Consider the following 14296-nt stretch of genomic DNA (forward strand, 5'->3'; position numbering starts at 1 on the left):
AGGGGACGACTCCTCTGGTTGTATAGAAGTCTATGCTTCATGTGTTGAAGCTGCATTCTCTCTCATGACCACCAGGGGGCGACTCCTCTGGTTGTATAGAAGTCTATGCTTCTTGTGTTAAAGCTGCATTCTCTCTCAAGCCCACCACAGGGCGACTCCTCTGGTTGTATAGAAGTCTCTGCTTCATGTGTTGAAGCTGCATTCTCTCTCATGACCACCAGGGGGCGACTCCTCTGGTTGTATAGAAGTCTCTGATTCATGTGTTAAAGCTGCATTCTCTCTCATGATCACCAGGGGGCGACTCCTCTGGTTGTATAGAAGTGTCTGCTTCATGTGTTAAAGCTGCATTCTCTCTCATGACCACCAGGGGGCGACTCCTCTGGTTGTATAGAAGTCTCTGCTTCATGTGTTAAAGCTGCATTCTCTCTCCTGACCACCAGGGGGCGACTCCTCCGGTTGTTTAGAAGTCCATGATTCATGTCCATGACTCCTTGACCGTGAATTTGTCTTTGCCACAGAGATTATTTTCTGCAATAATCCAAAATCCAGTGGGAAAAAATACCCATTAGCTTCTTTTGTTGCGCTCCATGGCCGCGGCCAGCGGGAGGCCGGGATGTAAACACATGACCGGTGGATGCTCCCTCTGGAGAGGAGCCGCTCTTGAGCTCCACACTGGATATATCTCGACCTCTGCTTATTCTGTTATTTCTCCTGTGAGAACGTCAACCCCAAAGTGCAAAACAACATTTCCTTTTCTTTTTTTAATCTCGCAACCAACATTAGAAAGAAATTGGAATTTTTTTTGGGGGTCAAGGAGTTCACATCTCTTTTATTCCCCCTCCTCACTTGTCTTGGAGTCTGACTGAAGGTAAACACTCAGAGAGCTTCGCAGCGTCGGCGTTTCCATACTGTCACCGTGCCGGCTGACATTCGCTGGATTCATGAATAGCTTGTTTGTTTATGTCAGCGCGTGAGATGCCGGCTCGCTTTTTGGTTCGCCGTGTTTGAGTAAGAGAAGACGAGGGTTCTTGTCTGCGACAAATAAAATGACAAGGTACACACTGTACATGTTTTCACTGCTGCCACTATGCAATAAAGGGAGTGCTTCTATAGAGCGACTCCCAGGGGACTACTTTCTGTGTTAGAGTCTGATAGAGGTGTTTCATCAGGACTCTGTTACAGAGAGGAGGCGTGTGCTCCTTCACCTGCATCTCCCAAACGTCCTGAACAAAACTTTATCTCGACCAAAGTTTGAGGACGACAAACACTCAAAAAGTGTGGAATGGAGAGGAAGAAACAGTTATTATATGAACCAGTGCAAACCATGAATGCACATGTTTTTTTCTCCTGACCACCAGAGGGCGACTCCTCTGGTTGTATAGAAGTCTATGTTTCATGTGTTAAAGCTGCATTCTCTCTCCTGACCACCAGGGGGCGACTTCTCTGGTTGTATAGAAGTCTATGCTTCATGTGTTAAAGCTGCATTCTCTCTCCTGACCACCAGGGGGCGACTCCTCTGGTTGTATAGAAGTCTATGCTTCATGTGTTAAAGCTGCATTCTCTCTCCTGACCACCAGGGGGCGACTCCTCTGGTTGTATAGAAGTCTATGCTTCATGTGTTAAAGCTGCATTATCACTCCTGACCACCAGAGGGGGGCCTTCTCTGGTTGTATAGAAGTCTATGCTTCATGTGTTAAAGCTGCATTCTCTCTCCTGACCACCAGGGGGCGACTCCTCTGGTTGTATAGAAGTCTATACTTCATGTGTTAAAGCCGCATTATCTCTCCTGACCACCTGGGGGCGACTCCTCTGGTTGTATAGAAGTCTATGTTTCATGTGTTAAAGCTTCATTCTCTCTCTTGACCACCAGGGGGCGACTCCTCTGGTTGTATAGAAGTCTATGCTTCATGCGTTAAAGCTGCATTCTCTCTCCTGACCACCAGGGGGCGACTCCTCTGGTTGTATAGAAGTCTATATAAGTGACTCTACTTCTCTCTTGATGTATTCCCTCAGTAAACATTGTAAACATAAGTTTATGTCTCAATCTCTAGTTTATAGCTCCACTTTACCACATTTACATGTTAAAAAGATCACATATAACATTCCTAGTGTAGCGTTGCCATACTGAGAGAGAGAGAGAGAGAGAGAGAGAGAGAGAGAGAGAGAGAGAGAGAGAGAGAGAGAGAGAGAGAGAGAAGAGAGAGACGTCGGCTATCTGTAACAGCTGCCGTCGAGGCGTAATGACCTTTTGTCTCCCTACAGTCAGGTATACGGGGCGAGGTGAGGGGGGAGGTGGAGAGAGGAGGGAAGAGAGAGGAGGAAGGAGGAGAGAGGGGGAGGGAGAAGAAGGGAGGAGACTGAGAAGGAGCCGCTTCCCATCGGACTGGTCCCGGACAACAAATGGCCGTGAACCGACAGAGAGGGGGAGTGTGATCCATGGTTTCTATTTTTCTTTTTTCCCCTCTCTCTCTCTCTCTCTCTCTCTCTCTCTCTCTCTCTCTCTCTCTCTCTCTCCTCTATTGCGCGCGTCTCCGTCTCTGCGCGCACATCGTCTGTGGGAGAGGGGCACCGCGCTCTCTGTCCTCCTCCTCTCTCTCTCTCTCTCTCTCTCTCTCTCTCTCTCTCTCTCTCTCTCTCTCTCTCTCTCTCTCTCCACTCCGCGTTCGTCCATCCATCCATCCGGCGCAGAGCAATGGGAGAGTCCTGCTGACACCACGGAGCGATACACGCTGAGACCGGGCATGGCAGTGGACGGTAGGACCGCTTTACTCACTCGCCCACTTTCTCCTCATACACCCAACGAGCAGTTCAGTCTCACTTTCAGGGGTTTCTTCTTCTCCATTTGTGCACGTTTAGGATATTTCCTTTGGAAACACTATTCTGAGATGTTGTCTTTTTATATACATTTGTGGTTGGATGTGATTCAAAGTACAGGAGCAGGTAAACTGTAGCTTTAGAGAATATCTATGAGAATAAAGCTTTCTGTAAAATCATCCAGGAAAAGTGGAGGAAAGCTATCAGCACTTTATGTATTTTTCTTTTTTTTCTTTCCGTATTGGCTAATTTTCTTACTAAATATAAACGTTTTTTGTGTTGTATTCTCAAAAAAAGTGTTTTTTTTTCCAGATGTTTGGCTCTCCGGGCATCAATATGTATAATTTACTTTATTTTTTTTAAAATGAATCTTCTGGATCTCCAGACCAAAATGACATCCTCACAGGATGTGAAGTTGTCAAACTCTGAAACTTGTGAAGTGCCAACAGTTCATCGCTGCCACGTCCTGTTGTGTGCTGAATTGGTCAAGCGGCCCCATCGCATTATTTCTAGATATCAGGATCAGATCAATGAAATTCTTCTGGAAAAGAAGTCCACGTCTATCGTGGTTTGTTTGTTCTCCGCGTTGCTCTTTGCACCTGCCATCGGCTGGATGAATTACAAGCTCACAGGAGCGTCACAGTGAGGCAGCAGCGCTCTTTGTTCCTCATTCCTTTTGTTATGTTTAATAATGGAGACTAAATGATGTCAACAGCGGTGCCCTTTTGCACAAAGATAAAACATCATGTTCTTCAGAGATGTGGGGAAATCAAAGGAGCGGAGCCCCAGGTGCTGAGGGAGGAGCATTTAATAACCACACACACACCCGACCATCATCAAACCCATTGTCATTTGACTTAAAAAGCCAAACTTACCCAGAAGACAACTCGTCCTGTCGATAAAAGCATGATGTTTGGAAGTGTAGAGTCTGGGACGATGTCATCGGATGAGAAGTGAACAACTGATGCAATCAATATCTTTGTTCAATCAAATGTCAGACAGTAGTGAAAAGATGACTCTCACAATGTTTAAATAGCTTGTTTTGTCTGAATGAAGGTTTTTCAATGCATTATGCCATGAAACTGAGAAAAGGCAGCACATCTTTACATTTGAGGAGCTAACTGCAAATAGTTTTGCTTTAAAAACCAGTGAAACTACTTCGATTGTTCAAGTAGCTGCTGATTAGTTTGATAAATTGGCTTTTTGTGACTCTGTTTCGTACACGTTTTTCTTTCTTTTTTATTTCATCATTCTGTAATTCTCTTGGCTCAAATTTCCAAACTCCTCGATGTATTCTTTGAGACCTTGTTTGACTTCGTACCTCCGGACGCAGAGGAAACTTTGACAGGACGAAAGGTTTTTGACTTTTCATAGGACTCTTTCCCGTTGGATTTTTTGGCGATGTCCAGCTGGATGCGGTCCACGCTCCCTCACTGGCTGCCTCCTTCAAACACTTGACTTGTATGATTTATTTTTGAGAAATTCGGTATTCCATATTTGAGAAAAACTGAATTGGGGCAACGGCCTGTAAGCCAGATGGCAACCTCCGGTTCTGAAAAGTAAAGGCAATGCGTCGTGTGTCAAAGCTGCATTCTCTCTCCTGACCACCAGGGGCGACTCCTCTGGTTGTATAGAAGTCTATGCTTTAGGGCGGGGCTACAAGGTGATTGACAGGTCACTACCAGAGACGTATACAGCGTTTCTACGTCACTCCTCTTCAGTCCAAATATGGTCACTTCCTGTCCAGTGGTTGCAAAAAGCCAAATTGTCCAACTTGATGCTTAAAAGCATCAGTCCACAAACCAGCGGGTGGCGGCTCTTTTTAAAAGCCAGACTTCTCCGAATGTTCGTGGGAACCTCTGACACGCTGAAGTCGTTCCATCGTCTGCCGGTGAGGTCACAGCCCTGCAGCTTAAAGGCCGAAGATGGCGCCCGTGTCTCCAGCTTCAGGGACAAAGCTGAAAGACCGCTAACGTTCATTAACATTCTGTGCATCAAAACACAAAATGTACATTGTGTTGCTGCTGCTACTGTTGTTGTTGTTGTTATCTCTTGCATACTCAGCTGCTAGTGTTTGGTCAGGGGGCTGTGAGGGGGGGGGGGGTTTAGCTCACATAAGTGAAGCCTAATCAGAGGCTCGCATCCGCTCAAGGGCAATAACGTGAGAGCGCCGGTGTGTGTTTCCCATCTGTCCACCGAGGCAGGTTTCCCTCTTTGTGAGGACGGCCCCGGGTCAGATCTGCATATATGCCGAGTGACACATTGCGCTATCTATAATTAATCCCTAGTTTACCTCAGCATCATTAATTTACCCGGCCGCCCTGGGAAGACGGTGCGCCGTGCCACTCAAACTTTAAAGACCGTTTGAGGACGTACGCGGGGTTGTGATCGTTCACGCAACACACTCATTTGTTAGAGTGGGACTTTCCCAAAATGTTGTGAAGAAGAAGAAATAGAAACACAAATGGAGGTTGAACTACTTCCCCATTCCACTGAGGGACGTCCCGGACTTGGTTTCTTCGGCATGATAGCGGAGTTGATTGTTGGCGTTGGGCATTGGTTTGCGTTGGTGTGTTGGTTGCTGCCATAACTGCAAAGGAGTGGGGGAGGGGCTCTGAATATTGAATGGCATAATAGACATTATTTGTTCCCCATCTTCATGTAAATTGCAGAGAGAATTACATATTCTGTCTCGCCGCCTGCTGCGAGTCACGGCGTGTAATTATGCCCCCTCTGTGTTTTCCTTTTTTTTTGGGCAGCTATTCAGAGTGGATGAAATTCATCAGATGTTTGACATCTGGGTGTCACATCTGAGATAAGCGGCCGTACAAATGATGCTTCTGGCGCTGCGTCGTCAGGCCGCACGTCATCCAGGACCACGGAGGCTTTTCAGAGGCTCGGCCCACAGCGAGAGCAGGCGTGAGGCCGACCGGGGGCCTGGAGACACACTCAGTGCAGGAGATGCTGAAGCACTCGGGCGGCTTTCTGACACGCTGTCGGCCTCAAAACACCTGCTTTTATAATGAAGAATACAGATTGCATTAAATTTGGTGCCGTCATGTAAAAAAAGGTGAATTCATCTCTGTCATAGTTTTAATTTAATCACACATATGCAGCGGTGATTGATGTTGATATTTGTCTCTGTTTGATCATTTGACGAGACGACAATTTGTGTTTGTCAGACGGCAACGTCCAGGTCTGAAAAGTGAAGCCAATGCTTCACGTGTTGAAGCTGCATTCTCTCTCCTGACCACCAGGGGGCGACACCTCTGGTTGTATAGAAGTATATGCTTCATGTGTTAAAGCTGTATTCTCTCTCCTGACCACCAGAGGGCGACTCCTCTGCTTGTATAGAAGTCCATGCTTCATGTGTTAAAGCTGTATTCTCTCTCCTGACCACCAGAGGGCGACTCCTCTGGTTGTATAGAAGTCCATGCTTCATGTGTTAAAGCTGTATTCTCTCTCCTGACCACCAGGGGCGACTCCTCTGGTTGTATAGAAGTCTATGCTTCATGTGTTAAAGCTGCATTCTCTCTCCTGACCACCAGGGGCGACTCCTCTGGTTGTATAGAAGTCTATGCTTAATGTGTTAAAGCTGCATTCTCTCTCCTGACCACCAGGGGGCGACTCCTCTGGTTGTATAGAAGTCCATGCTTCATGTGTTAAAGCTGTATTCTCTCTTCTGACCACCAGGGGGCGACTCCTCTGGTTGTATAGAAGTCTCTGCTTCATGTGTTGAAGCTGCATTCTCTCTCCTGACCACCAGAGGGCGACTCCTCTGGTTGTATAGAAGTCTATGTTTCATGTGTTGAAGCTGTATTCTCCTGACCACCAGGGGGCGACTCCTCTGGTTGTATAGAAGTCTATATAAGTGACTCTACTTCTCTCTTGATGTATTCCCTCAGTAAACATTGTAAACATGAGTTTATGTCTCAATCTCTAGTTTCAAGTCTTCTTCTGTACAGCATGATGTTCATTTAGTAAATTATGGTCATTTAGAGTCAAACAGACCATAACGCAGGGGACGCTTTAGGGGCGGAGCTACAAGGTCACTTCCAGAGATGTATGTGGTCTCTGCTGGACTCCTCCTCAGTCCAAATATGGTCACTTCCTGTTCACTGGTTGCAAAAAAACAAGATGGCGACGTCCAAATCGGCAAACTCGTGGCTGGTGTGTGTGTGTGTGTGTGTGTGTGTGTGTGTGTGTGTGTGTGTGTGTGTGTGTGTGTGTGTGTGTGTGTGTGTGTGTGGCATGGCTAAGCTCAGCATGCATGATATCCGGTGCAGACGATGCCAGGGTGGTTTCCATCCATCCGTTCAGTGCTCGACAATAAGTACTCCCCGTCAACCCCGACCGGCTCACATGGAGACGAGCGCACAGCTGGAGACAAATCCCCAAAATAACAACCCATTAATTTATGTCTCTCTGAGCATGTGGGTCGACGGGCCGCTGTGAGAGGGTCGATGTTTGAGGATTTTACCTCCTGAGGGGGCGGCAGTGCACCGGCTAAAAGGGTAAAAGATTTAAACTCATTGATATCACCTTGAAAGTATTATTTATTTGAAGACTACTATTTTTCTTGTATTACAATTTTGTTTTAATTGTATGTTTAAACAGGAGGCATTGCTTTATTAAATATGTAAACATTTGAATATATTTTTTACAGCCGTCAGGTTCAAAGTGTTTAGTTTAGTGAGGGGAATTTATATATCTGTTATTACCTCAAAGGAAAAATCTGAAAATACTGTCGACAGCCATAAAGAAAATGTATTTTCTCCATGTTTTTAGTACAGACGTGTGTGTATGAGGCTCTGAATGCAATGTGAACAAACCCCTCTACACGAGTCCAAACATTACCTCATAGATGTCACCATGAAACTATCCCCACTTCATCAGTCACACTAAGAGGACGTATTGTGTTACAGGTTTCATGAAATGTTAAGTTAGTTAACGTATGTAAAGAGACAAACTCTTGAATGTGTATTCTGGATGTTTTCTTTTCTCTAGTTTCTACAATTTTATGGAAGCAACATACACCGAAATCTGAACATTGAAAAAAGTTCATAAAACATTATGTTCTTGCTTGAAAGTGAAACACTGAGGCTTATTCTTGGCATAAAAAATACAACTTTTTTTTTTTTTTTTACACTTTTTGAAAATTATACACACACACACGCACATATATATATATATATATATATATATATATATATATATATATATATATATATATATATATATATATATATACACACACACACACACACACACACACACACACACACACACACACAACTGTGTATTCTGCTTCTACGTCGGCGTCAAACCCTTTTTTCATGTTGTGTTTAAGAAACCCGTCGCCTGTCTGGCCTGTTGTTAACCCTTAAGCCGAACCCCCTTACACACACACACACACACACACACACACACACACACACACACACACACACACCACAGCACACAAACATGCCCTTTCTTCAGATTGGGTCACAAAGTCGGGCGCTCATTGAACACAATCGTGCCGTCTCTCCCAGCGAGGGTTTGTTTTTTAGTCCATATGTGTGTTGACGTCTGTTGTGTGTGTGAACATGCAGATGAAGCAGAAGGTGGGAGAAGCCCATCAGTGGGTGTGACGATGGGGGAGGCTTATGTGTGTGTGTGTGTGTGTGTGTGTGTGTGTGTGTGTGTGTGTGTGTGTGTGTGTGTGTTAGCTTCACGCAGACAAACACCCCCTTCGTTGTTTTCCCTGCTGCTGCCTCCTTTTGGCTTCAACACCAGTTGTGTCTCTAGTAAAAGTAAAACAGTGTGTTAACCCTCTCAGTTACAGAGGCACAGTGGGGTTTCATGAGTGTGTGAGTGTGTGTGTGTGTGTGTGTGTCCTGTCATCCATCATCCGCCCCGCAGCTGCACCCAGATCACCTCCGCCTCTATAAACCGCCTCGGTTCTCCAGAACGTTCCCGAGAAGACCGATGAAGATCGCGCGCGCTCGTAAATCGTTCCCCCTCGGTTGAGTGACGTCTCAAAAGGTTAAAGGTGTATTTTCTTTTATAACTCGGGTCTGATATGTGTCTTTTTTACTGCTCACGGTCGCATTAAAGGGACACAATCAATAATACACATTGTTCATCTCTTACCCGTCGATGTTGTTCGGCGGTGGAGGCGAAACGGGACGCGACGGCGCTCGAGCTCAAAGCCCCAAAGAAAATACTTTCATCACCAGCGATCATGACCCGGTCGCTCAAGATAATCCATCACATGTCACTCGTGTCCCCCGATCGTCCATTATGCGTTTGCACTATTTGTATTGTTTACGACCCACGGACCACTTGACTTGTTTATGGACTTCATGGCACTTATTGTACTGTTGCTCATCGGTGTAGAGATTTATATTCACACCTATTGTGTGCCTTTTATCTGTCTTGTTGTGTTGCTGTACATGAAACTTCTCACAAACAAAAGGTCTGTGGATTATCTTGATTCATGGAAAGAGATGACGCTGGTTTTTTTTTGGCACTTTGAGCGACACAAACCTCCCCGAGTGTCCTGCAGCCCCGTGGCGTTGGCGATGAGGCAGACATCCCCGACTTTCAAATGCCAAATCGGTGGCGATCGCCGTTACGTTTTTTTGGCCCTTTTCTGACTTGACTGTGACCCTGGAGAAAACTCTGTGAATAAGTTGCAATAAACAGGAATTTCCCTCAAGTAATACACCTTGTATCTCAGGGTGAGGCCACTGGAGACGGCTCGCTGCAATAGAAAAACAATTTCATTCAAACTCATGAAACGTTTATGGGAGTTTGTGTTGACGGAGGACATTTTTAATGAGCTATACTGATCTAATGGTGTGCCCCTCTCAGACCGTCCGCCGACCGGTTTGACCTCTGACCTCAGTGTGTATGTGGGGTGGGAGGGGGGGGGGGGACCCTGTAGATGAACCGGTCCTGCAGGCCTCTCAGAGACGGATGAAGTGATAAAAAAAAGGAGAGTCGGCGGCGGATTAACACCAGGAGGATTTTTTTTTGTTGCTCTGAGGCGTCCTTATCCTGTTCTCCCTCGGTGCTAACGCTAACGCTAATGAGGCCACTGTCGCTTTAATACCTCACAAAAATGACGAGGCTCCACAGGTTCTGATCCACTGCCCTTGTGCCGGGGTCTCCCCCATCTCACCCTCCTCCCTCCCTTCCTCCCTTCCTTCCTCCCTTCCTTCCTCTCCCTGAATTAGAGTGCGCACAGGCCCATATCCAATTTCTCTCCTTTAATTAGCCTTCTGCACCGGCAGAGGCATCAAGGGAGAGAGGGCTGAAAGGGTACAGGGATGGATGAAGAAGAGAAATGTAATTTTTCTGAAGGATTTCACTAATTAGGTATAATTTCATACAGGGGTCGTATCCCCGATGCATTCAACTGTTGTTACTTACCGACTTCATACTCGTCTCTCGCCTGCTCGCAGTATCTTTTTTCTCGCAGATCGATTCAGTCGATGCGTTTTGGCCTCTCGGATGAAACGTGTTTTGTGTCCTTGTTCCTTTCATTTCCCCTTCCCCGGCTATAATTACGTTGATCTCACTGTAATTACCCAATTTACCATTTGTGAATATTGTCCATTGTGGATGGGCATCATTAGCTCATTACTGAGCGTCCTTAAAGACACGAGAAAGAAATAGAAATAGAACATGAGCAGAACGGACGTTGACATTTTAAATCAACGCAGCGGGACGGTCGGAGAGAGGCGGCCATGTTTATCTCCATTGTGCTGGCGGAACGACTAAAGCGAGAAGTGAACAAGTGACCTCACGCAGAGTCAGAGAGTCAGAGTCAAACTGAACTCAATGCTTCATCCACACACACAGCTATCGGCTCTTTTCCTGTCACCTGGTAGCATTGAAGGAGCTAGCAGGCTGAGCTAGTGAGCTAGCAGACTTAGCTAGTGAGCTAGCAGTCTGTTCTAGTGAGCTAGCAGACATAGCTAGCGAGATAGCAGGCTGTTCTAGTGAGTTAGTAGACTAAGCTAGTGAGCTAGCAGACTTAGCTAGCGAGATAGCAGGCTGTTCTAGTGAGTTAGTAGACTAAGCTAGTGAGCTAGCAGACTTAGCTAGTGAGATAGCAGACTGTTCTAGTGAGCTAGTAGACTAAGCTAGTGAGCTAGCAGGCTGTTCTAGTGAGCTAGTAGACTAAGCTAGTGAGCTAGCAGGCTGTTCTAGTGAGCTACTAGGCTTAGCTAGTGAGCTAGCTGGCTAAGTCCACCATGCTGTGATGCTACTCTGGTTACAGATATTGAACCAAGTGGCAAGTTTAGCCCTTTAGAGGCTGGACATGTTTATATTTAGATATGTTTGGTAACAAAAATATATAAAATCTGGCTTTTATGTTGTGCTTTATAACAATGTTTTTTTTCTCCAGTGTTTTTATGCTACGTTTTAGTTTTTATTTCTTATTTTATCATGCTGTAATTAAACCTTTGACTGTTTTACCGTCACTATTTTTTCAACTTAATTTACATGCACCTCTTCCTCATTATCTTGTCAGTAATTTGTAATGACAAGATAATAATGAGTCCGTCCGCTTCCTGTTACGGACCCCGCTGGCGTGCGTTGTCACCAGAACGATCGCCATTTTATTTTGTTCCATGCCCGTTCTACTACTGTTCTGTTTTTCATGGATGCCGGTGAAACGTGACGAGGCGACACGTTCCACTGATATCCCCGCGTGTCCTCCGTCTTATTCTTGGCCAGATGTCTTTCAGCCTGCAGTTTCAAGGAGAGCACACACACACTCACACACTCACACACCCACGCGCCATCCTCCCCATTAGAGTCTGCTAGACAAACAGTCTAATTAAGTGTGGCCTTGCGTGATCGGGTAAACTCGGAGCTTTTCACTCTTTTGTTAATAGGTTGGCCTGCTCCTCCCACCGAGTGCCGGGGGGTCAGCGGGGGCCCCGCGGCACAGATTGCCCATTAAACCAAACGGCTAATGGCCCCCGGCCTCACCGTAACAAGGCAGACATCCGCCGCACACGCTCAGGAGCGCAAGTCACGTTTCAGCCGCCAACCCGGCGTGGAAGAGAAAAAAAAGCAATTACATTCCCGCTCGCAATCTTAAACGCACGATCTGTGACAGGTTTGATCTGCATGTGAGACGGTTTGTATGCACATACAAAAAACCCGTGTGTGTGTGTGTGTGTGACTTTGAAATTGAACATGTTTCAGGCTCATTTCGACCCGTCGGTCATACCTTTCGTCCAAAAATGGAAAATCAATTTTGCCTCTCTTATCTGCCTCTTTCTCTCTCGCTGCTCCAGACGAGATTCCACACGTTTGTTTTTGTTTTTGTCTTAATCGTCCTACCTCCATACGCTTCACCTTCTGTTGCATATTTCTTGGTGCACATTCTCTCCCTCTCTCTCTCTCTCTCGCTCTCTCTCTCTCTCTCTCTCTCTCTCTCTCTCTCCATGGCAAAAGGCTCTAGGTGTCGAGAGCAGAGTTATTTGACTGCAGCTCAACTCTCGGTGACTCTCTGAACTTTTCGCCGCCGCTGCTTTCGTGCGCTCGTTATGTCCGCCAGGAGGATCGTGCGCACGCGAGTGACTGTGCGTCTCTGCGTCCGTCCACGGGGCTGATCTCTCCGGTTGTTTGCGGCAAACTGCAAAACATTTTTGTGTTTTTTTTTCCCAACTCACGGGCTCGAAGGACCTCATTCGGTGACTCGTTACTGCCTGTTTTACGGTGCGATCGGCGGCCTGCTGACTCCTCACTCACCACTCTTCACCCCGCTACCTTCCCTCTCGCGATATCACAGCCGAGTGAGCTCACTTTTATTGCTTTGTGTGGGGTGTTTGGCCAACAGTAGTCATCCAACGGCTCATAAAACTCTTGGGAAAATGAGAGCAAATACAACTTTCACAGATCCCCGATCACGTCATTTCTTGCCGGCAACACTAATTGTCCATCATTGATCCATATTGGCAAATACAGATCACTTTATTGTTTGATTATCGTAACTCGTCTACAAGAGCCAGATTATTTTTAGTGTCTGAAGTCTGTAAACCATCAGAATTAAGTTATACTTTCACTTTGGTGAAGTAATTTATAGTGTTTCCTCAATCAAAAGTAAATAAAAGATTAAGATATTTGTATTATTTGCTAAAATAAATCTTGTCATGAGTAGTTTTAATAATGTATGTATTCTTAGAAGTTATTGTAAACACCTCGTATTTCATCTCTAATATCTATTCATGTTATTTCATGTATGTATGATGGATCATCTCCTCATTTAACGTTGCACAATATTCATTTTCACGGAGCCTGAAGGGAACCTTTGTTCTGCCGATCTGCTGTATTTTATTGTTATGTTATATGATTCATATTGGTTATGTTTTGTACTTAGATTCTGTGCTTGTTATCGCTGATATTCACCGTCCCTTATCTCATTCTTAAACGACTCTTTCTAAATATGTCTTTAGCACAACTGACGCAACTGCTCTGTATGAATGAAGTTGAAGAATCTTGAATCTTAATGTATTTTACCAACGTTACTCCTTTTGTGTCTCACACTTTCACTGCTTTTATTGACCGTTTTTCATATTTCCACTTGATTTTCATCCTCAATCTTTCTGCAACATCCCCCTCCTCTCTCTCTCTCTCTCTCTCTCTCTCTCTCTCTCTCTCTCTCTCTCTCACTCTCTCTCTCTCAAGTTTCTCTCTGGAGTTACATTTTTAAAAAAAAAGCCTCTTTCCAATCACGTTGAATCCCACAATCCGCCGCTTACTTATTGACAAAATGAGATCTTCACTTAGCGAACTTTCCCCCTGTTTCTCTCCTCTGTGAGCCTGCAGGACTCTCTGGCTATGATGTACTTATAAACGCCATATGACGCTGTGAAGAAGTGTCTCACGCCACGTGAAATACATACCGCAGTAGATTTACGCCGTGGCTCGAGCTACATGCATATGTCAGTAGTTTAGTGTTTAAACGTGCAGGTTTCTGTCGGCGTGTGAGCTGATTTTCTGCCTTTCAGCCGTCGAATAAGAAGCTCTCTGAGTCTCCGAACGTCACAGCCTCCAGGAAAAAAAAACGTCCCGGAGGCTGAACAGAAGAGATCCCTTTCAGCCCAAAATGTAGCCCACTACCTCATGTGCCCCACTTCTTCTGATTAAATGATTCATTCTGGGAAAAGACATCGGGGCTTTCGATGCCGGAGGCCGTCGCTTACACGACATCCACAGGTTCCATTTTACAAAAAGAAATGTATTCATGTGCAGCTTTGGGAGCTGGGATTCTTCCTTCGCGATGTTTTTTTCTTGCTCTGATCCTCTGCTTGGGATCCCGAGCTTGCTTTACATCGCGTGGTGGGAAAAGACCCGTCTGCACGTTGCACTCTTTGTGTAGAGTAATGCTCTTTAGAGCGTCTGCACCCTTTTGACCTGATTTTTTTTTTGTGGAAATCCACTGAGACATGCGGCCGTTGTGCCTCATCCGTAG

The 14296-nt window shown here is 45.6% G+C and overlaps 1 protein-coding gene across 2 annotated transcripts in view; it reads left to right on the forward strand.

Annotated features, from left to right (window-relative positions):
* Positions 1-2684: 2684 nt before the first annotated feature.
* The window catches only part of samd10b (sterile alpha motif domain containing 10b), a 57404-nt gene continuing 45792 nt past the window's right edge, over positions 2685-14296 (forward strand). For both annotated transcript variants that reach the window (XR_011079636.1, XM_068597923.1), the window contains exon 1: positions 2685-2754. Coding sequence is in view for 1 of the 2 variants with exons in the window: in XM_068597923.1 (XP_068454024.1) it covers positions 2742-2754 (13 nt within the window). In the remaining variant the exon portion in view is untranslated. The remainder of the gene's footprint in view (positions 2755-14296) is intronic.

The sequence above is a fragment of the Clinocottus analis genome, unplaced genomic scaffold, assembly GCF_023055335.1.
Source record: "Clinocottus analis isolate CAN_PGR_092001 unplaced genomic scaffold, fCliAna1.0.p SCAF_4, whole genome shotgun sequence".
Taxonomy (NCBI): domain Eukaryota; kingdom Metazoa; phylum Chordata; class Actinopteri; order Perciformes; family Cottidae; genus Clinocottus; species Clinocottus analis.